Raw genomic sequence first — 21,670 nt, 5'->3', positions numbered from 1 at the left:
AACGGGCCGCCCTGGAGGCTAGTCCCAGCGGTATTGGGGTCTCTGGTAGAGTTGCATGGGCTTGCTTCAGATTGTAGGCCTTAGCAGGCCTCTCTGAGGTGGAATCCCCAGCAGCATAGGTATCAGACTGCCAGCTATTGCTTGTTTTCAGTTGTTGGCCTTAACAGGCTGCTCCGAGAATTAGCAGGCCTCCCTGTCAATGAGCCCAAGGTTGCAGACTTTGGACAGCTAGCTAGACTTGTTACCGGGTAGCTGGCCTTAGCAGGTCTCCCTGTGTATTAGCAGGCCTCCCTGAGAGCCAGCCCCTAATAAGTGGGTGCATGGCAGCTAGCAATTGCCATTAAGATGTTTGGCCTTAGTATGCCCCTCTGAAGGTGACTTCTCCATAGTATGGTTTCTTCTCTGCCAGTCAAGACTCAATACCAGGTAGTTAGCCACTGTTGGCTTCCCTGATGCAAGTCCCCAGCTGTTGGGTATCGGTCAGCAAGGTCTTGTTGTCAGGTGGTTGGCCTCTCTGGCTTCCCTGAGACCGCATACCATATGTGTTGCTGGCTTGGCTAACCTAGTTCACCTTTGTAACAATCCTAGCCTACAGCCTCAACCTAATAGGTCGAGCTTGAACCCTCCTCATTCTGAGGGTGGGTTTGAGTACTTAGTTCCCTAAATCTGGTCAGAGGTTGAAGGCTTCTCTCTAGGCCTCCCAGTTAGATCAGCCCTTAGGCTGTGAGCATTCCCCTTGCGAGGGTCCCTTTTTAGAGTGCACGGCCTCCTTAGCGCCTTGACACATATGTGCTTTGTAGATCCTAGGATCGAGCAGAGTAACTCCCCTCACTTGCAAGGGTCAATAGCCCTTCGCTGAGTCCTGCTCTCCAGGATGCCCCTCTCTAAGATTCATTCTGAGTTGGTCTACTGCTCTTTCTGCAGTCCCTCTTTCTGGATGTCTCTTCATGAGACTTCTATGTTTAGAAACTCTGTTTCTGAGGATTGTTGGAGGTTGTTGGCAGACTAGGTTACTAGTTCAGTTAGAAGCCAGGTCAGCCTCCCTGGTGGCATTTGGGGTTGACTTTGTTCCCCTGAGAAGTGACTGGCTGGGGTGCCTTCGGGCCTCCTAGCCACGCTCCCTTAAAAGGGACCCCTTCTGTTGAATTTGCTGGTTCCAGGCCTTTGTGTGGCCTTGGCAAGCCCTCATATGTAAAATATGCAGGCTGCTTTGAGGCTTATAGCTGAGGCTTTGACCTCTGGGAGCTTCATTTGTGACCCGTAGGGTGAGTGGGTCTGGCATTTCATTTAAATTTGCCAGATTCTGACAGTTGTCACTGCCATGCCTGGCATGCACTCCCCTCAGCATGGCAACGTTGGTATATCGTTCCCCTAGCACTTGACACAGCACGAGTTCCCTTTCGAAAGGGAACGTCTCAGGTTACGCATGTAACCATGGTTCCCTGAGAACAGGGAACGAGACACTGTGTCTCGTAGCCATGCCTTGGGGCCGCATTGTTATGTGGGTCACTGTGGGTACCGTGGGTCGCATTGTTATGATGTCATGTGCTGTCGCCAATATGATATTGCCGAGATTGGATATGTGTTTCAGACACCAGCAAAACAAGGTTATTCGGAGTGTCTATTACTAAGTGCAAATTTACAGTAGCTCCGCCCACCAATGTCACACAAGATTAAAAACTAGGAGCATGACTAACGGCTTCAGTGGTGTAGGTAGTTGTGTGTAAGGTGTGTAGAATAATAGTATATAAATAGTATATACCTGCCAGTATAAAGTATAATTAACATCTAATTACTATTTACACTTATTGCAAAGAATCTGCAAAGAAATATGCATTTACATTTTTTTTTTTTTTTTTGCTTGTGGGATACCATGAAAATGAATATTAGTTCAATAACCTACCGTTCTGCCAGTTTTCACCTTTGATATAATAACAATCATAAGAATTAAACTTGTATTGACTCTGAAGTATGCAGACATCTTTTTGTCGGGTGCTGTTGCCATGGTGAATCGTAATATCTGAGCTCCATTGATCATGGCTTTTCATAGTCGTGGTGCACATGCTTAACTCAGAGTCAACCTACTCAGAGTTGATTGAACTAACTCAATTCAGCTGTTCTGAAACCAAAACTCAGAGTTTCCCATCTCAGAGTATGTCAAATCAGAGTTCAAGTTTTAACTCAGAGTTGGTTGAACCTCCTTATTGACTTTAATCAGTAAGCTACTATTACTCTGTAGATCCTGGAGTTACATTGTTTGCAGTTGAAATTACAGAATATCTTATATTGAAATACAGTATTATTACAGGTTACATATAGTCATTTTATTTATCAAACTGTGTCCGAAACTCTATTTAAATCTCACAAAACTTTGTATATCTCTGTAACTCTTTACTGTTGTGTAGTTTAAACCTCTTCTTTAGATCCCATGAAATTACTTAAAGGGGTGGTTTATTATGATTTCACTTTTCTAACTTTAGTTAGTGTGTAATGTTGCTGTTTGAGCATAAACAACATCTGCAAGGTTACGATGCTCAAAGTTCAATGCAAAGGGAGATATTTTCTTTTACAGAAATCACTTTTTAAGTACTACAATAAACAGCTGGTAGGGACTACAACGAGCTGCTTCCCGGGTTGGTGACATCACAAGCCCTTAAATTTACATAAACTCCGCCCCCAAGAACACACAACAAAGGGGGTGAGGCCATGTTGGGCTGCTTTAGAGAAGAGGAAGAGTTGTTGTAGTAGAGTGTTGTTGCCGTGCTGTCATTTTACACCAGACTGCTTCACAAACGAGGTTCAATTCAACACTGGATATGCACAAAAGATTAACATGACGGCACATGCTAGTCGATGAGTTGAATCAACAGCAACTACATAAATTTATCCTCTAACCATTCAGAAACGTCCAGTTACATTCTAAAAGTTGTAACTTCTTCCTGAGTCTGGAAAGGGGGCTGGGAGCAGCAGCTCATTTGCATTTAAAGGGACATACAAAAACAGCATGTTTTTGCTTAAGCTATAATAAATGATCTGTGGGGTATTTTGAGCTGAAACTTCATAGACACATTCTGGGGACACCAGTGACATATATTACATCTTGTGAAAGGGGCATTATAGGTTCCCTTTAAGTTTTTTTTTTTTTTTTTTTTTTTTTCTGTATTTATGTATTTTCTGGAAACTAGAATTTGGAGTAGGAGATATTGAAGGGTTTTCTTTTAAATAGCCACAAGCCTTCACATCTTAGAAAAACCATGATTAGCTGCTTGCTATTGATATGTTGCTGATGGTAACATTTATAAACTGTGAATATGCACAATGACTATTTTTTATTGTAAATTTTATTGTAATGAGATCATCATACAACAATACATGTGATGCAGCATGTTACAGCATAAATGACAGCGCTTAATTCCCACAGGTTGCATAGATGTTTTGAAGACTACAATAATAAATGTAACAATAATGCAAAACCTTTATCCAAGCAAAAGATTTGTTTAATTTTATACATTCATGTGTTTTAGCTGGTACTTCCAGCATAGTTGGGAACAATGATATTGGCCCATTTATAGATGACAGGGATAAAAAGGAGAGCAGAGCCAAGCACTGATACTAAGAGAAATGCCCACAGGAAAACCCGGTCCAGAACCTGGGCCACAAACTTCCAGTCCTGAACAACCTAAAAATAGGCATTATATTAGAATTCATTAGAACTCCGAAAAATCACATCATGCCTACAAGTCTAAAGAGACAATAATAATAATAATTCATTACATTTATATAGCGCTTTTCTGGGTATTCAAAGCGCTTTACATATGGAAGGTGGAATCTCCTCAGCCACCACAAAATGTGCAGCATCCACCTGGATGATGCAACGGCAGCCATATTGTGCCATAACGCCCACCACACACCAGCTTATTGGTGGAGAGGAGACAGAGTGATAAGCCAATCAGTATATCATACGACAATCTTACCTCTCTGACTTCATTCTCCTTCACCACATGAAGCGTGATGTAGCGTATGGATTCTAAGGCTGCCCGCAGACTGTCTTCTGCATTGGGCAGAGTGGTATCCTGTCCCAAACTCTTCTCATAGCCCAGCCCTTCTCTTTCAGTCCTGTCTGCTCTCTGCCTCCCTCTGGTGGTAGCGTAACGGTCCACATGGCTGCGCATGCACAGCAGTTTAGGCAGATGGTGCAGAAAGATACGGCGGACCCAGGGCGCCATGCTGTGATGAGTAGATGAGGAGCGATGATGGATGTTAATGGCAAAGACGGTGATGACAATGGAAAGCGTCACAAAGATCATAGTGAAGACCAAATATTCTCCAATGAGAGGAATGACCTGGGACAGAAAACAACATAGCAGAAAACACAAGTCATTCGACAATATGGATTATAAGATCATATAGATAATACTATTCCATATATACTATTCCATAGAACTTCAATGCCTATAGATAAATGAACTTATATTTGTGGTAAAACTTTATCACACAGACAACCAATAGCTGAAAAATACTGCAATTTACTATTATATTTCAGTCAATAATGTGAAATAATTTAGAAAATTGCTGTGTCTGCGCATTGACTTAGAAGTCATTTCACATAGCTTTGAATTCTTAAAAAGAGTACCACCTTTGAGGAGGAAGGGATGATCTCTTCTATCACCAGAAGGAAGACAGTAAGGGAGACAAGGACAGACGTGCAGAGGGAGATTTTCTCTCCTCCATTAGATGGGAGATAAAACACCAGCACGGTCAGGAAAGACAATCCAATGCAGGGAATGATGAGGAAGAGTGTGTAGAAAAGTGGAAGACGTCGGATAATAAAGGAGTAGGTGATGGATGGATAGAAAAATGTCCCATCGCTTCTCAAACCCCGGCTACCTGTGGCCGTCACAATCTCCCATTCACCGTTGTCAAAATAGTCACGTTTGTCCACATGTACGTCCTCAAGGAGAATGTCCACCTTAAAAAGAAAATTATGCAGCTGTTACAAAAATATCTCGATTCTTAACACAGAAACTATCATCTGGTTAGTTTTATCTACTTTTATGGGGGCTTTATGATATTTTAAGGAGTCTGATTAAAGTGGCCACTGTGAACTGACAATAGATAAATAATCCAAAAAGTAAATAATTTTCACAATTAAAATTTTTGGGTTAACTACACCTTTCTACAAGCAAACACTAGGTTTAATAACAGTTAAAAACATACGTGGGAACCATCGTAGGTCCAGGAGCCAAACTTCATGGAGCAGTTCTGAAGGTCAAAGGGGAAGAATGTCACATCGATGGTGCAGGCAGATTTATAGTTGGCAGGAGGGGTCCAGGAGATAGTGCCATCATATCTCACCACTGCTTTTGTCACTGTGGCCTCGAAATTACCATCTGAACTGCAAGTGAGAATCATTCAGTCATATGATGCAGAGTCCAAATTTAATGAGAAGTAAGTCAAATTGGAGTATAAAATGTTTCACATTTCAAAAGTGAAGGTTTGTGTACTTTTTCAAACATGGAAAAGTTGGAAACATTAATTTGTCCACCAGCTGGAGAGCCCATGATCGCCACCAGAGGGCACTCCTTCCATCTCCTTGCTACCTTATCATGAACTCCATTTCTCAGTACCCATTGCCTGTCTCATTTTGTGTGATTATGTTTAGTGATTACCTTGTTTAGCTCTGCCTTATAAAGCCTGTGTTTCCACCACAGTCTATGGTTTCCACTCATTCGTGATGAGGTCTTGTTTGTGTTGCTGCAATTCTGAGCGTTTTTTTTCCTGGTTTTGGTTTTTTCCTGGTTATGGTTTTGATATTTTGCCTCTTCTTTAGATTTCTTTGTTTGCCTGTGTTTCTTGGACCTTGTTTAATGTTTGGAATGTTTGCCTGTGTTTTTACCCTGTGTCTGTTTATTGATTATGACTGTGGATTACCTATGCTAAAAAAAAATCTGTGTTTGGATCTTCAACCTGTGCTTCAGAGAAGTTTTGTAACAGTATTGACCAATAGAAATCATAATGGCGGTCTAATTTTTCATTCGCTGTCAAAATCCAATGGCTCAGTGAGGCCTGCATTGACAGCAAGTTAATTTACACTTTCAAATGCCTGGAAAGGTACTAAAGACATATTTAAAACAGTTCATGTGACTACAGTGGTTCAACCTTAAAGTTATATAGTGACGAGAATACTTTTGTGTCATGAATACTTCATGAAGCTTCAAAGCTTTACGAATCTTTTGTTTCGAATCAGTGGTTCGGAGCGTGTATCAAGTTGCCAAAGTCACATTTCAAACACTTATGACGTAACGAAGCCTTGTTTACTGAAATTACGTGTCAGTTTGATACACGCTCCGAACCACTGATTCGAAACAAAAGATTCATAAAGCTTTGAAGCTTCATTAAGCAGTGTTTTGAAGTCGCCCATCACTAGATATTGTTATTTTGTTTTTTTGGCACACAAAAAGTATTCTCGTCCCTTCATAACATTAAGGCTACACTTTAGTCACATGAACTGTTTTAAATGTCTTTAATACCTTTCTGGGCATTTGAAAGTGTAAATTATCTTGCTGTCAATGCAGGCCTCACTGAGCCATTGGATTTTATCAAAAATATATTAATTTATGTTCTGAAGAGGAACGAAGGTTTTACGGGCATGGAATGACATGAGGGTGAGTAATTAATGACAGAATTTTCATTTTTGGGTAATAATTTGTGTAACCGCTACAGCTTTGAGCATGGGGAATGCTGAGTGTGCTCTTCCCCAATGTGAATAGCTACTGTTATTTTGTTCTACTCTTAGTTTTGTGTGAATACTTTCTTTAATTATGAATTCAGAAGTTATATGCCATTTTCTTTGGATCTGAAATTTGCCTATGCTTATGTTAGAGAGTGAGAGAGAGAGTTAAGACTCTGTTGTTAATCTAATTTTGTTTGTGTAAGTTATTTAATGCTAACCTTGTAAGTTAGAACTTTTAGTTTATGTTGACCTGGCCCTCTTCTGAAGATTTTATTTGCTTTCTTTTTGTTACCATTGATTTTGATCTAAATAGAATTTGTTGTTTAATTTTGTTGTTCTGCTTCTTTTCTGGATCAGGGGATTGAAGTGACTTTCAGTCTTTTTCATTTTATTTATTTATTTTTAATAATAATAATATTGTAAGACTTTTTGTGTTATTTATGGCTCTTACAGAAATATTAAACATCTTGTTCAGTCCCTCTCTGGTTTCCTTTTGGACTCATACACATACTTGTCATAGAGCACAATGTCAGGAATCCAGATGGAGTCTGAGGGAACTCTGATGGAAGTGATGCCCAGGTAATGATCCGGATTCCATCGGAGCTTCATGTCTGTCCACTCCTGAATGCAGAAAGACATAGATTTATCTGCAAAGCTGATCCCTACACAAATAAAACCATAAAGTACTGTGTGTGTGTTGGAAGGGTGTGCACTCATCATTACCAAATACCACCAGAATAGAACACATTGGCCACAGTGAAAATTGAATCTATCAAAATTCTAAATGCAGACAATATGATGACAAATAATGAAAAATTATTACATATAAATCAGATCGACCTTATTGGGTCCTGCTTTACCTGTTTCATCCACACATTGGTTGTCATCAGCTGGTTCTTCTCATCCTAACCAACAACAACAAAAAAATTATATTACATCTGTGTTATACTATTAACCTTGATGTTGAGATTCTGCTGAGATTGATTTTTTTTATGTTCTTTATGTTTGGGGTGCCAGATATCCCAATGCTTTACATGACAGATAAAATGGATGATTTACCCCATTGTAACCCCATTGATCTAACCCTAACCTTTTAGCTATCTGACCGCAAACAGAACATAAAGGCTTTCAAAACACTTGCTTCAGAACGTTATGAATCAGCGTGTCGAATCAGGAGTGCCAAAGTAATGTGATTTCAGCAGTTTGGCGGTTAGACACGTGATCCGAATCATGATTCGATATGCTGATTCATTATGCTCCGAAGCTTCCTGAAGCAGTGTTTTGAAATCGGCCATCACTAAATAAGTTGTTATTTTGTTTTTTTTGGCGCACCAAAAAAACATTCTTGTTGCTTTATAATATTAATATTGAACAACTGTACTCACATGAACTGATTTAAATATGTTTTTAGTACCTTTATGGATCTTGAGAGAGGAAATGTCATTGCTCCCTATGCAGGCCTCACATAGAGATCAAATATCTTAATTTGTGTTCCGAAGATTAACGAAGGTCTTACGGGTGTGGAATGGCATGAGGGTGAGTAATAAATAACATTATTTTAATTTTTGGGTGAACTAACCCTTTAACAATAAATAAATTCCTGAACTAGTTTAATGATAGAGAATTGCCTAATGTATATAATTTAAAATGTGTTTATTGTAAGCTAAGATTTTGCCTGAATGAGGAGAATGCTATTTCAGAATGACTAATTCTCACCACATCCACCAGCTGGGAGATAGCCAGGCCAAATTTCACCTGCACCGTTCCATTTAGATCCTCCACTGGTCTCACCCATTTCTGGTAGTTTCTGAAGAGATGTTTAAACAGTTTGTCTTCTGTCTTGGCATAGGAAGACAGCACAGGAGGACCTTAAAAAAACAACAACTTCATGATAATCTCTCTTTTATTCAATCAGTCAGGAGGGACCGGGACACTTAACAACAGTAATTATATGGCAGCAGTCCCAGATACAAGGACAGCACGGGGTTATGGAAAGTGTGTCAGTTTGGTTGACACTTGGTCAATGAACATATTGATCTCACAATAAACATCTCACCCAAGACATATAGGCTTTGTAGCCAGCTTGCACCTTAGTGTCATCTACAAATTCAGACAAATAGAATTAATTCTTATTGAAATGATGGAATATCAGTGACTATCAGAGCTTGAGCCTTTCAAAGCTGCCTTAAAAATGACTTCTGTTTTAATGTGCTGTATACTTGATTAACTCTAATGAAGTCCATTTGGCTTTGCTATTGGATCTCCAGCAGCCGCTGCTATCATGCCAATATCCTGTGTGGTGATCAGATTTGCCTCTCAGGGCCTCCAAAGTCTGAGTCACTAATGGAAACATGATTTGCTAAACACGTTCTTTTCTGTGGGGGCAGATAGTTATGAAATGAGATTTATGAATCTCTGAATGTGAAACTGGTTTAGATGATCTGGGTTGTGTTACCTTCACTGGTGGGAGGGATATTCTTCAAAGTGGAATGTCAAACACTACAGCTCTGTTCCAAATCCTAGTAAGCTGTGCTTTACATAGGAAGTTGCATCCAAAGGAAGCATCCTAACTAAAATGGAAGCTCGTAAGAGACTGATTTAAAATGTTTTACATATAATGCAGTCATTCTATGCATCATGCAAATGCCCTTCATTTGCATACGACAGCTGAAGTACATTTGATGCCAAACGAGTTTGCCGTAAGCATGTTTCTAAACTAACAACACCATATTAATATATTGCACATTATGACTAGACCTGTATGTATGTACCACACACACACATGTGTGTGTGTGTGTGTATATATATATATATATATATATATATATATATATATATATATATATATATATATATACACATACACATATATATATATATATATATATATATATATATATATATATATATATATATATATATTAGGGCTGTCAATCGATTGATTTTTTTTAACTCTAATTAATTAAATAATGTGGTAATTAATTAATCTAAATAATCAAAATTTAATCGCACATCAATTTTGGCTGAGAAATTACCCCCAAAAGATAATTTGAAGTCATTATTGTAAAGCATCAAACAGGCATTACAAAAAGTAGCTTCAGAAAGAAATATTTTATTTGATTCAACATAGAAATTTTTACAAATGAATTTTGGACCATGAGGTTGAGTAAATGATGACTGAATTTTCTTTTTTTGGTGAACTATAACTTTAATTTTTTTTTTTTTTATTAATATTGATTTTTTTTCAAGTGCATTAAATGCATGAAAGATTTTAACACATCATTTTTTAACATATTAATCTAATTAATGCGTTAAATCGACAGTGTACATATATCACTATATATATACACTACACTCACCAGCCTGTTTTAAATCTAAACTGTATATAAAATTCGGTAGTCTTCTGGATTTCAATTTTTGGGATGTCTGAAGCTGGATGTAAGACAGAATCAATTATCTAGACTCGCTGAGACTCAAGGGAATGATTTGGCCTTGAAGCCATAAAACATTGCAAATGTCATTTTTCTCATTTCTGTCTAAAATGAGGTTGTTGGCCACTGGTGCTGCATTTATCCTATAAAGTGTGGTAAGACCCAAACAGCATTTATTGATTGATGCATTTCTGTGCTGATTATTCAGCTACATATTTAGATATTGATTGGATTTTGCAGTTTTATCTTAACTCAGTTTCTGTGCTTATAAATCTTAAAGTTATTTAAATGGTTATTTCACAGACAACCGCAGATGGTATTCCAGTTTCAGCTTGTTTTCCCATTGATCAATATCTGTGGTTCTGGTCTCCCTTGATCAATATAAGACTGATTAGAAAATGCATTAATCCTCAGGTCACACTGTTACAGCTGAGTTCTATCTCATAAAGTGATAATCAGTGTGAGTGAACATGTAGACCATGACTTCTTAAAACATTGACTTAAAACATGATGTAAAAGAACACAGCTGTGGTTTTTACTATTTTATCTTATAATAAATAAGATAAAACAGAATTTTAGAAGAAAAAAAGCAACACATTAATAAACTGAATTGACCATTACTAATTAAAATGCAAAGAATGAGCGTGACAAGTGCAATGCTAATACTCAATTAATTGTATATCTCTTATACACTACAAGCATATGCAAGGCTTTAGGTAGTCAGTTCTACAATAAATTGGGAACTAACTGATAAAATCCAATATGACCAAATCAACATGACTACATTTTGTTACACAAACAAAAGTAATTTTAAGGGTCAGATGCCTCCCTATATTTTCACTTTTTACAGTGCCCAAAAAAAAATCTATTTCCTTACGTCGGCAGGGTCTGGGTCGCCAAACCGATGCTAGACAGCCGACGGCCAAGTAGCAAGTCCATTCTGCTCCTGCGTAAGATGAAATGCCTTTCCATACCAGCAGGTGACAGTAGCTGAACAGCCAATCAGAATGATCAGATGGCTCTGACGCCGATTCATCGGCTACGTCCGAAAACCTAGGTAGCTGTCTTGCTGCCTCGCTGTCTTATAAGAGAATGACTTGTACGGCAGCGTTTGTGCATGAAGGCACCTCACGAAATTGATTTCGGACAGACTTCTGAGGCAGCGTAAGAGTTTACCCAGATAGCACACGTACGTCTGCAAGACGTCTGTTAAAGATCACTTCATCTGGAAAGCATCTGCTGTTTACAAACATCTAATAGACGTCTTTAAGATGTCAGTTTTACATACATTCTAAATCATAAACATCTTAAAGACGTCTTCTAAACGTCTATTTGACATCTGACAGGATACGTCCTATAGACGTATTCCAGATGAGCAAACACCCTAAATAATACGTCTTCCAGACGTAAACACGCACATCAAATAGACGTCTCCGAGATGTACGTGTGCTATCAGGGTAATGATCTACAGCAGGGGTCTCAAACTCGCGGCCCGCGGGCCACTTGAGGCCCGCGGGATGATATTTTGTGGCCCCCCACTTGACATCGAAGTTTAGTGTTAGTGCGGCCCGCGAGTTATTCTGAAACGCACCTTTTTGCTGAGTCGTTGCGTATGCCGCGCTCGCCGCACTTTTGTTTTATTTTATCACTTATGGGCTACCATAGATCTCGTGACAGCTTTCGGCGGCGTTTGTTGTCAACGGTTGTCAAGCCAACCGCGAAGTACTTGGACATTCCGGCTCTTTTTCGTGAGCCGGCTCGTTTGACTCAGCTCGCTGAAAAGACCCGGCTCTTTTAGCTCACAAATGGCTCTTTAAAAAATAAATGTTTTAACTATGACTTTGACTATGACCGGTGTGAAAACAATTCTAATTTAATTATTAAATGAACTCATACTCACAATGTCTCATAATATCTTTAAAAATGCATTGATTTGTTATGAAAAAAGAACATTTGCATTTAAATTACGGCTTTTTAATGTATCGAAAAAACATTCAAAACAAATACAATCTGAATCTGAACAACATAACAGAACCCATATTAAAGAAAAATACATTAAACTGATCCCTCTTTTTCTCTCTTACATGTTATAACCAGCATGCATGTTATGCACGTCAGTAGTTATGTATAATAACTAGCGCGCGCACACACACAATGCTGACCTTATTTTTATTTTATGAGATATTTGCATTCAGAAATTACACTTTGCGTGAGTTGGCTCGCTCATGCAGTATTACTGGTTGACGCCGCGGGATAGACAGGAATCAGACAGTCGAAACGAATGTGTGCGCCTTTAGGCAGGGCCAGATTAACACTTTGTTGTACCCTGGGCAACAATATTCAAGGGCCCCATCATCACGACCCCAGGATCACCATAATATGGTCATATACAGAATATATTACTGTAATATACAGTAAATATACTCAATACTTCAAATTCTAACTGTCATCAGGTGTATTTTGATTTACAAATATTTAAATGCTCATAGAACTACAAATGCACTACTATGTCCCCTATCAAAGACATTCACTCACATATGATGCTATGAAAACAAAACACATCAGCATCTGTATAATCTGGTAAAATTGACCCACTACATTGAGAGGGAGGGAAATATCCTCCATTTTCACAAAAATGAATAAATAAGCAACCACTTTCAAACCAATGTTTATTTAACAACATTTATTCCCAATGTATTGAATTGATAGAGCTATAACAGAAGACCACAGACAACACATCAAGAAACATTTTGGTCCTCAGCTCATTTTAAGCAGAAATCACCCTGACAGGGTGACCCTGTTTCCTCAGAATTCAACAAGGCAATCAAGTTATTAGTCCAACACAAACAACTTGAAATCTGTCAGTTATCCCTCCACAACAATTTACAGCATTTTAATGAAGCTGGCACCTCAAGGAAAAAATAAATAAATAAAATGCAGTATCACTATTATCTGCTCATAAACATTTTTATCCTAAGCTCATTTTAACTTGTTTTAAAATAGAACAACAACATATCACAGTTATCATATACATCATACAACATATCACAAACAATTTGATTGTTTGGGAGCCGGCAGTGAAGCAAATCGTTGGTGAGGGAGCGTGTCCTGTTACTTCCAAGTCCGGACTCCCTTACCGATGCAGGATACTTGGCGGCCCGGTTCTGGAAAGCTGCAGGCCCTTGGTAAATCGCTTCTTCCCGGAGCCGCTCCGTAACGGCCCCCCACAGTGCAGGATCCCCAGGGAGTAGAGGCGTTGAGATGCAGGGGCTGCTCCCAGACTCGACAAGCGGCTCAGGTGGCGGCGGCGCCGGCGGAGACACTGGAGACCCGCCATCACCGCTTCCCTCTATGATCAGACTCGCTGCCTCTGGGTTGTTGCTTGAAGTTGCTGCTGGCTCTTCGCTCTCCGGGCTGTAAACGTAAGCTGGCGGTGTAGAAAAGTCCTGGCTAGCTGAGTTGTCCTCGTCGTTGACGGAAGCTGACTTAACAGAACTGTCGGCAACATTAACAGGAGTGAAGAAATTACCTATTTTAGGTATATACTTTAAATTTTCTGCGTTTCTGATGTCCTTTTCCTTTTTTAATTTCCGCTTCGCGCTCCCACTTAGCTTCTCCATGTCAGATTTTTTTCTGTTGTAGCAACGCCTGACGTAACCCGCTCGGCGTAACATTTGACCCACCTCATGCGGACTGACCAATGAGGAGAGGGTCTTAACTTGAGGCCCTCTCTTCATTGGTCAGTCCGCATGAGACTGACTCTCAACGGCTCTCAACGCTCTCAACTCACGTTCAAAGTCATAGGCAGCGCAGCGTCTCTCTGTGCAGCGCAAAAGCCCGTGTTGACAGTTTGTTTAATATAAAGCGGGAGATTACCAGATACAGTATTTTGCTCGTGCCCTTGCTGCCCTGGGCCCTTTAGAGGTCTTGGGCCCCTGGGCAATTGCCCAGTTGCCCGTATGGTTAATCCGGCCCTGCCTTTAGGCCTATATAATTTTTATTAATCTCTTTTAATTAGTATATTATTTTAAATAAAATTAAAATTAATTATTTTATTATTACATGATGATTTTTTTTTTTAAAGAGTCGGTTCAGATATGCGAGCCAGCTCGCAACGTTCACCTACCAGCCGGTTCATTCGCGAACGACCCATCACTTGTTGAAACGTGTGTGACACCAAGTGAACGGAAAATATATGCTATCACCCAGTTCCAGTCATGTCTCTCTCAAAACGTGCTGTGAAGAGAAAGGTTGGTGACGAGCACAGGCAATTTCAGAAGAAGTGGGAGACGGAATATTTTTTCGTTGAGCACAGGGGCACCCCTACGTGTCTCATCTGTGCAGAGAAAGTTGCGGTGTATAAGGAATATAACATCAGACGTCATTACTCAACTAGGCATGCTGAGGAGTATACAAAATACCAGGGAGATGAGAGAAAGAACCGGGTTGCCAATCTTAAAAAATGTCTGTTGAGGCAACAAGAGTTATTTAAGAAAGCAAAAAAAGAGAATGAAGCAGCAGTCGAAGTTAGCTACATGGTGAGTGAGATTATTGCTAAGGCCGGAAAGCCGTTCAAGGAAGGCGAGTTCATCAAAAAGTGTTTGTTACTAGCTGCAAGTAATGTCTGTCCAGAAAAGAATGACCAGTTTAGCAAAATCAGCCTTTCAGCTAACACAGTGGCAGAGCGCATTTCTGACCTGTCAGAAGACATATATGTTCAACTTCGTGAGAAAGCCAAACGTTTTTGTGCATACTCTGTCGCTCTTGATGAGAGCACGGACAACACTGACACTGCGCAGCTCGCAGTATATGTCCGTGGTGTTAACGACAATTTTGAAGTGATTGAGGAGTTGCTCGCTGTGATTCCAATGCATGGTCAAACCACCGCTCAGGAGATATTCCGCCTGCTGTGTGGTGCTATTGAGGATGCCGGTTTGCCATGGAAGAGGTTTGTTGGAATAACAACCGATGGAGCGCCATCAATGACAGGACGGAAAAATGGACTGGTGGCACTTGTTCAAAGAAAACTGGAAGAGGAGAATGTGGAGGAGGCCATTGCTCTGCACTGCATTATCCATCAGCAGGCCCTTTGTAGCAAATGCCTGAGGTTTGACAATGTAATGTCTGTTGTTGTAAAATGCATCAACCATATCAGATCTAGGGGCTTAAAGCACCGGCAGTTCCGCGCCTTTTTGGAGGAAATAGAGTCAGAATATGAGGATGTGCTCTACTTCACTGAGGTACGTTGGCTCAGTAGGGGAAACGTCTTGAAGAGGTTTTTTGAGTTGCGTGCAGAAGTGAAAGCCTTCATGGAGAAGGATGGGATGGCTGTTCCTCTGTTAAGTGATTCCAAATGGCTCATGGACTTTGCTTTTCTTGTTGACATCACACAGGAACTGAATGTACTGAACAAGAAGTTACAAGGCCAGGGGCAGCTTGTCAGTGCTGCCTATGACAATGTGAGAGCATTCTCCACAAAACTTGTGTTATGGAAAGCCCAGCTCTCTCAGACAAACCTCTGCCATTTCCCTGCATGCAAGGCACTCATGGATGTGGGCACACCATTCAGAGGTGAGAAGTATGCTGATGCCATTATGAAGCTACAGGAGGAATTTGATCGTAGGTTTGCAGACTTCAAGACACACAGAGCCACTTTTCAAATTTTTGCTGACCCTTTCTCCTTTGATGTGCAAGATGCTCCTCCTGTACTTCAAATGTAGCTCATTGACCTGCAGTGCAATTCTGAACTCAAAGTCAAGTTCAGGGAGGTGAGTGGAAACACAAAGAAGCTTGGACAGTTTTTGAGAGAATTGCCACCCACCTTCCCTGAGCTCTCCAGGATGTTCAAGCGGACCATGTGCCTTTTTGGTAGCACCTATCTATGTGAAAAGCTCTTCTCCACCATGAACTTCAATAAGTCAAAGTACAGGTCCAGACTTACTGATAAGCATCTTCAAGCCATACTGAGGGTTTCAACTGTTTCCTCCCTCAAGCCAAATGTGTCTCAGCTGTGTGAGAGGAAGCGCTGCCAGGTCTCAGGCAGCAAGGAGTAGGCAAGAGAAGCCTATGTTCTGAAGAACCGTTCATGTTCATGAAAAAACGTATAGAAAGGAATGTTCAAATTCAGAGGAACAGTTCATGTTTGGAAGAAACGTTAATGTTGAAGAGCTGTTAATAATAAAGTTTGAGATGATTGGATCAGTTGTGCTCCTTTTTTGTGGAATATTTGATGCGGCCCAGCCTGACCCAGACTCTACCTCCAGCGGCCCCCAGGTAAATTGAGTTTGAGACCCCTGATCTACAGCAATATAGCGCGAGCTTTGGTGAGAACTAAACAAATATTTAATTATTACAGTAGTAATTTCTCGATAGAAATTATATCAAAATTGAAATATGTTGGTCAAAATCGTACATTTATACACAAAATGAGCAGCAAACACAACTTTCGGATGCCATCTTTATTTTTCTAGCTCAACTGCCACAGAATGGAAAGCACAGGATTGTGGGATATCAAAGGCAGCTAAGGATACATCCATGCTTCCTTCAAAAATCGATCTGAGGAAGGTATCCCATGAGACAGGAAGTGAAGCTAACATTGGATTCGGACATGCCTTGATGCCTTACTACCTTGAAATGTGTCTTCAGAACAGCGCCGCCGCTCCCACCACGCGCATCACGCACTGTGCGTAGGGCACCAAGTGCTGAGGGGGCACCAAAAATAGCCTAATGAAATTTTTTTTTTAAATGCCGGTATTATTTCATTAGCCTATAGAAATATTAGGCACATTTTAGCCATGTATATGTAACAAAAAAGGGGGAACAAGAAAGATGTTTAATAATTGCTCTAGTCTAGTCTAGTGCCCCCCCCGTGCCGGATGGTCCGTTCCGGTTGTTCGCGCGGGCGCCTGCCTGACGCAGTTTGACAGATTTGAGCATGGCTCCGAAAAGACAGCAGGAGTCGGGTGCTGAGAAACGAAAGAAGAAGAAACTGCGAGATGATGCCCGTGCATCACTTTCAGGTAAGTCCATGTTTAATCATTCATAAATACGGGAAATGTGCTGCATGTGCGTGCTGCTGCTAATCGTAATGCGCCTCGAACTTGCTGACGTTAATGTTAGCATTAGCAAACTATGTTATTATAACTTACAACTTCGGTGCAAGCTAAATTGAGATTTTACTGTTAACCATTACCTATTTTAAAAATAACTGACCTGACGCCAGCTAGCTGTTACTTTTTTTTTTTTTTTTTTACTATCTTTCTTTAGATATTGAGCAGTAGTTTATGGTTTATTTTGACGTGACAGTGGTTAATACTTTCTCAGTAACATTAACAGTTAGCAGTCAGTGCAGTGCACATGGTAGGCTAACAATTCCTGTTAAAAAAATATAAATGTCCTGTTAATAAAATATAAAATGTCATTATGAATGATATAAAGCAAACATTACTGTTGATTTGTGTGCATTATTGCACCTCATTCTATTATGCTTTATATTAGATTAGATTTAGATTTACATTTATTTATTCATTTAGCAGATGCTTTTATCTAAAGCGACTTAGAAATGAGAACAATAGAAGCAGTTAAACTAGCCTACTGTGTTTACAAAGTAAGTAAAGTTGTGACTTTTAGTCATCTAAATCTTTGTTTTATTTAAGAAGACTGACTATTCTTGTTTGTACTTATTGATGATTATTTAATTTAATTTATTCAAAGTGACATTGAATTTGCTAAAAAAAAAAGAAGTCTGGATTATTTTGATATTTTTTTTATTTTGCTGTTCTGTTTACTGTTTACAAAGTCAGCAAAGCTGTGAAGATTTTACTTTCTCTTTTTAGTGTTCTTAAGTTTTATACTGTGATGCTGCTATTGTGTGTTATTGGTATTGAGTTATGTTTGGTAATAAAAAGTTAAACTGGCAAAAACAAACGTTTTTTTTTCTTCTCGGGGTCGGGGTGGGGGGCATTATAAAGGAATTATGCTTAGGGCACCAAAATGGCTAGCAGCGGCACTGCTTCAGAAGGCAGCATTTTCCAGTTTTCGGACGCAGCCAACATGTTGAATCGGCCGAAAAAAAGGCGACGAGGACCAACTGGAGCCGACAGTGTGGAACACACTGAGAAAACTTACTTAAGTGATCAAACATAACTGTAACAAAGTTCAAGGTCACGGATAAAGGAGGTGGACGTTAATCATAACTTTAATCATAACATATGCATAAACAAAAAAGCGAAAGGAGCGGCAGCAGCAGACTTCCGCATATAAGCATAATAAATATACGTATACGGCATATATGTAAAAAGTCTCAGGCTCTCTGCTCCACCCTGCTTCATACCACAGTAACGTTGATAAAATTTTAATACATTAGAACATGATTTCTGTCCGAGTGCCGTCGGATTGCTTTCTATCGGCTGTGGATGTGAAAATGACAACTCCCATGATTCCATGCACATTCAGGGCATTATCAAGCTACGCCTTAGTTATTGTTTTGAAAAAGCGACCTCTAGTGGCAAAACATACATACTGTCCCTTTAATTTTAAAAGGACAAAGACAAAGATATCGCTTTCCTCACCACACATTCAAACTGATTTTTTATTATGGATATAATATTATGGACATCGACCTGAAGAATGAATGCTACATCATACACTCGTTTAGTCGATCTCTCTCTGATAATGCTATAATATACTCTAAGTAATACAATAAGCTTCAATGAAGCGACTCAACATTTCTTCTTTACTAGTTCTAAAGTGACAGTTTAGAATTAGTAACGAAGGCTTGGTCACAACTGTTAAACTGTAAAAGTAGTTAAAAGTAGTTCTGCACAAAAGGGGTTTTTAAAGACACTCTGTTGTTGTTTTTTTTTGTATGTCCGAACACCAGCTCAGTATTGGCCGAAGCTGAACACGTGAGCAGCACGACACATGTACGTGATGCTGACACAGGATCTGGCCAATAATAGGATGTCCTACCTGCTGTTAACGTATCTATTTTCATATCTTCACGCAACCTGCTCGCAACCCTATCAACGCCGAAATGAATCTGCAGCAGTCAGGTGGTACAAGTTAAGTTGTTTCCGTTCATTGAGGTAATTTAATGCTATCTCTCATGCTGCTTTGCAGACTCTGCTTTTGGCTGTTCGCGTTCATGTGTTTTGGAGGAGGCGTGGCTTTGGAGAATGCTCTGAAGGGAAGGTGGGATCTTATGCTTTCAAAGCTAGCTTGCTATTGCTAGCCTCTCCAAAATTTCCTACCTTAACTAGTAAGATTAGAACAGTAGTATTCAGAGTTCAGTAACACTTTTTTTATTTATAAATAAAAAATAAGTATTTTTTTTTTCTTAATGGTCCTAAAGATAGGAATCATTTTCTTTACGAAATATATTATTGAAATTATCTATATGTAAATGATAATATATAAATGATTGTTTTTTTCTTTAAATTTTTGGTTGAATTATGGGCATGACAGGCTTCGTGATGTTAGGTGGGGCACTGAGCCAAGGTCAGAGACACTCACCTATAGAGGAGCAGAGGACAGCACAGCAAACCAGCAGGAGGAGAGCTCTGACAGTGCTGTGAGCTGTTACCATGATACCATCAGGAGCAGAAAAGCCACAGAGAAGACCTGCAAGCAGACATAGGCATGCATGCACTTTATTATGCACAAATACAGCCCGAACTATTGTTTAAGATTCACAAGCCTGTTAGCAATTAAATATGTATGCAGTGAAGACATTGTACATGTGTCTGAATGCTGCACATTTTGCATCTTTCATGTGTGTGCAATTGATCACAAAAAAAACAAGCCACATTATGTGTCAGTCTGTAGGAATATCACGTTCTGCATCATGCACATGTGAATGGACCTTTACACACAATCACACAAAGCATGTATCTATCCACCTTAGAGTCTGTTGAGATTATACTCACATTCATCATTCTGCAAACACCCAGTGTCTCTCTCTCTGTTTCTCTCCCTTTCTCTTTCTTTGTCATTTTCCTTTCCTTACCTGATTATGGACTGGAAAAGAGCAGAATCCTTTAGAATTTTTCTTTTCCATTTGGTTGTCGTGTGTCCCTGCCAACCAGCATGTGTGTGGCTGCTTACTCACATACAAGCCGTCATGGTCTCCTTCTCCTCCTCCTCCTCCTCCTCCTCCTCCTCCTCCAGAAAGGCAGGCCCACCCCCCTCACCCCCCTTGCATTTTCCCGCACAGAAAAAAAACAGCCAATCACAGCCATGGATCCTCCATTATCTTGTAAAGTCTGCCCCCTCCTGTTTGAAAACATGCACACATGTTAATGAGAGTACAAAAGAGTTCCTTCAGTCTTTTTTTAGGCTAATGACCCTTTTGTGGATAGAGAGACAGAGCAAAGACCCTCTATTACATAATGTGTCAACTTGACAGCCTTATTGCTTGCATTATATTAAAAGTATAAAAAATATATCTAGTGTCTGAATAATTTTTGGTTTGACTGTATATGATACTTAGATTAAAATGAATTAAAATAATCATTATTTAATTCATTTAATATTCATTATTTCATTTTGATATAATCATATGTAATCAAATGATAGATTTATTAAAGCATTACAATCATGTATAATGTTCACATTATAATTTGAAATTAGGCCATAAATAAATTATGTTGCCATAAGCAACTCCTTGCATTTAATCTTCTTGCGACAGTTTGATTCTAAATTTGGCTATCTAAAGTAATTACATGGTTGGGCAGAGTTTATGTTTTTAATAATTGCATTTTGCTTGTTGTTGCTTGAAGTTCAGTGGATTGGAGTTTCAGAAAGTCATTGTGTAAATTTCCACCGCTTCTTATAGAGAGCTGTGGTTAGAACTATTATACGAGCAGATAAACTATGCAAGGCGCGTGATGCAGAACTTTGCTCTATTTCTGTTTTCGCCTCCTGTGAAGCGGCATTTGTTGAGACGTAAGATGTGGAGGTGGTTAAGTATATGTCAGCTGAGGTGAGTGTGTGTGTGTGTGTGTGTGTGTGTGTAGCGCATATATGCTCTTGTCACTTTCAGTTCAAAACCTGTAATACACAAAATCTGTTTGCTTTGACTCAAGGAGTTAAAGGTGCCCTAGATTCAAAAATTGAATTTATCTTGGCATAGTTAAATAACAAGAGTTCAGTACAAGGAAAAGGCATAGAGTGAGTCTCAAACCCCATTGTTTCCTCCTTCTTATATAAATCTCATTTGTTTAAACGACCTCCGAAGAACAGGCGAATCCCAACATAACACAGACTGTTACGTAACAGTCGGGGTGTACGCCCCAATATTTGCATAATGCCAGCCCATGTTCCCAACATTAGGCTATGAAAGGGATTACACAAGGGTAGTCAGTTAACGTCTGGAGCTGCACACAGCCGAATCATCAGACTAGGTAAGCAAGAACAACAGCGAAAAATTATAATAATAACTGACATAATCCATGATAGCATGATATTTTTACTGATATTTGTAAATTGTCTTTCTAAATGTTTCGTT

The 21,670-nt window shown here is 39.5% G+C and overlaps 1 protein-coding gene across 4 annotated transcripts; it reads right to left on the bottom strand.

The window, feature by feature from the left end:
- Nucleotides 1-3,369: 3,369 nt before the first annotated feature.
- On the bottom strand, nucleotides 3,370-20,507 carry chrna5 (cholinergic receptor, nicotinic, alpha 5). Of its 4 annotated transcripts, XM_048169126.1 has the most exons (10): nucleotides 20,273-20,507; nucleotides 20,091-20,181; nucleotides 19,678-19,785; nucleotides 8,450-8,601; nucleotides 7,594-7,638; nucleotides 7,245-7,354; nucleotides 5,218-5,395; nucleotides 4,637-4,969; nucleotides 3,975-4,343; nucleotides 3,370-3,679 (listed from the first exon to the last, which is right to left on the bottom strand). In XM_048169126.1, the coding sequence occupies exons 3-10, from the start codon at nucleotides 19,748-19,750 to the stop codon at nucleotides 3,521-3,523; spliced, it is 1,419 nt and encodes a 472-aa protein (XP_048025083.1). In that variant the 5' UTR covers nucleotides 19,751-19,785; nucleotides 20,091-20,181; nucleotides 20,273-20,507; the 3' UTR covers nucleotides 3,370-3,520. The 4 variants fall into 4 exon arrangements, with proteins under 4 accessions (XP_048025083.1, XP_048025082.1, XP_048025081.1 ...); XM_048169125.1 differs by having other exon boundaries at nucleotides 20,091-20,507; XM_048169124.1 differs by having other exon boundaries at nucleotides 20,171-20,507.
- Between the last annotated feature and the right edge of the window lie 1,163 nt (nucleotides 20,508-21,670).

Source organism: Megalobrama amblycephala, linkage group LG19, assembly GCF_018812025.1.
Source record: "Megalobrama amblycephala isolate DHTTF-2021 linkage group LG19, ASM1881202v1, whole genome shotgun sequence".
Taxonomy (NCBI): Eukaryota; Metazoa; Chordata; class Actinopteri; order Cypriniformes; family Xenocyprididae; genus Megalobrama; species Megalobrama amblycephala.
This window is presented reverse-complemented; position numbering and strand designations above follow the sequence as displayed.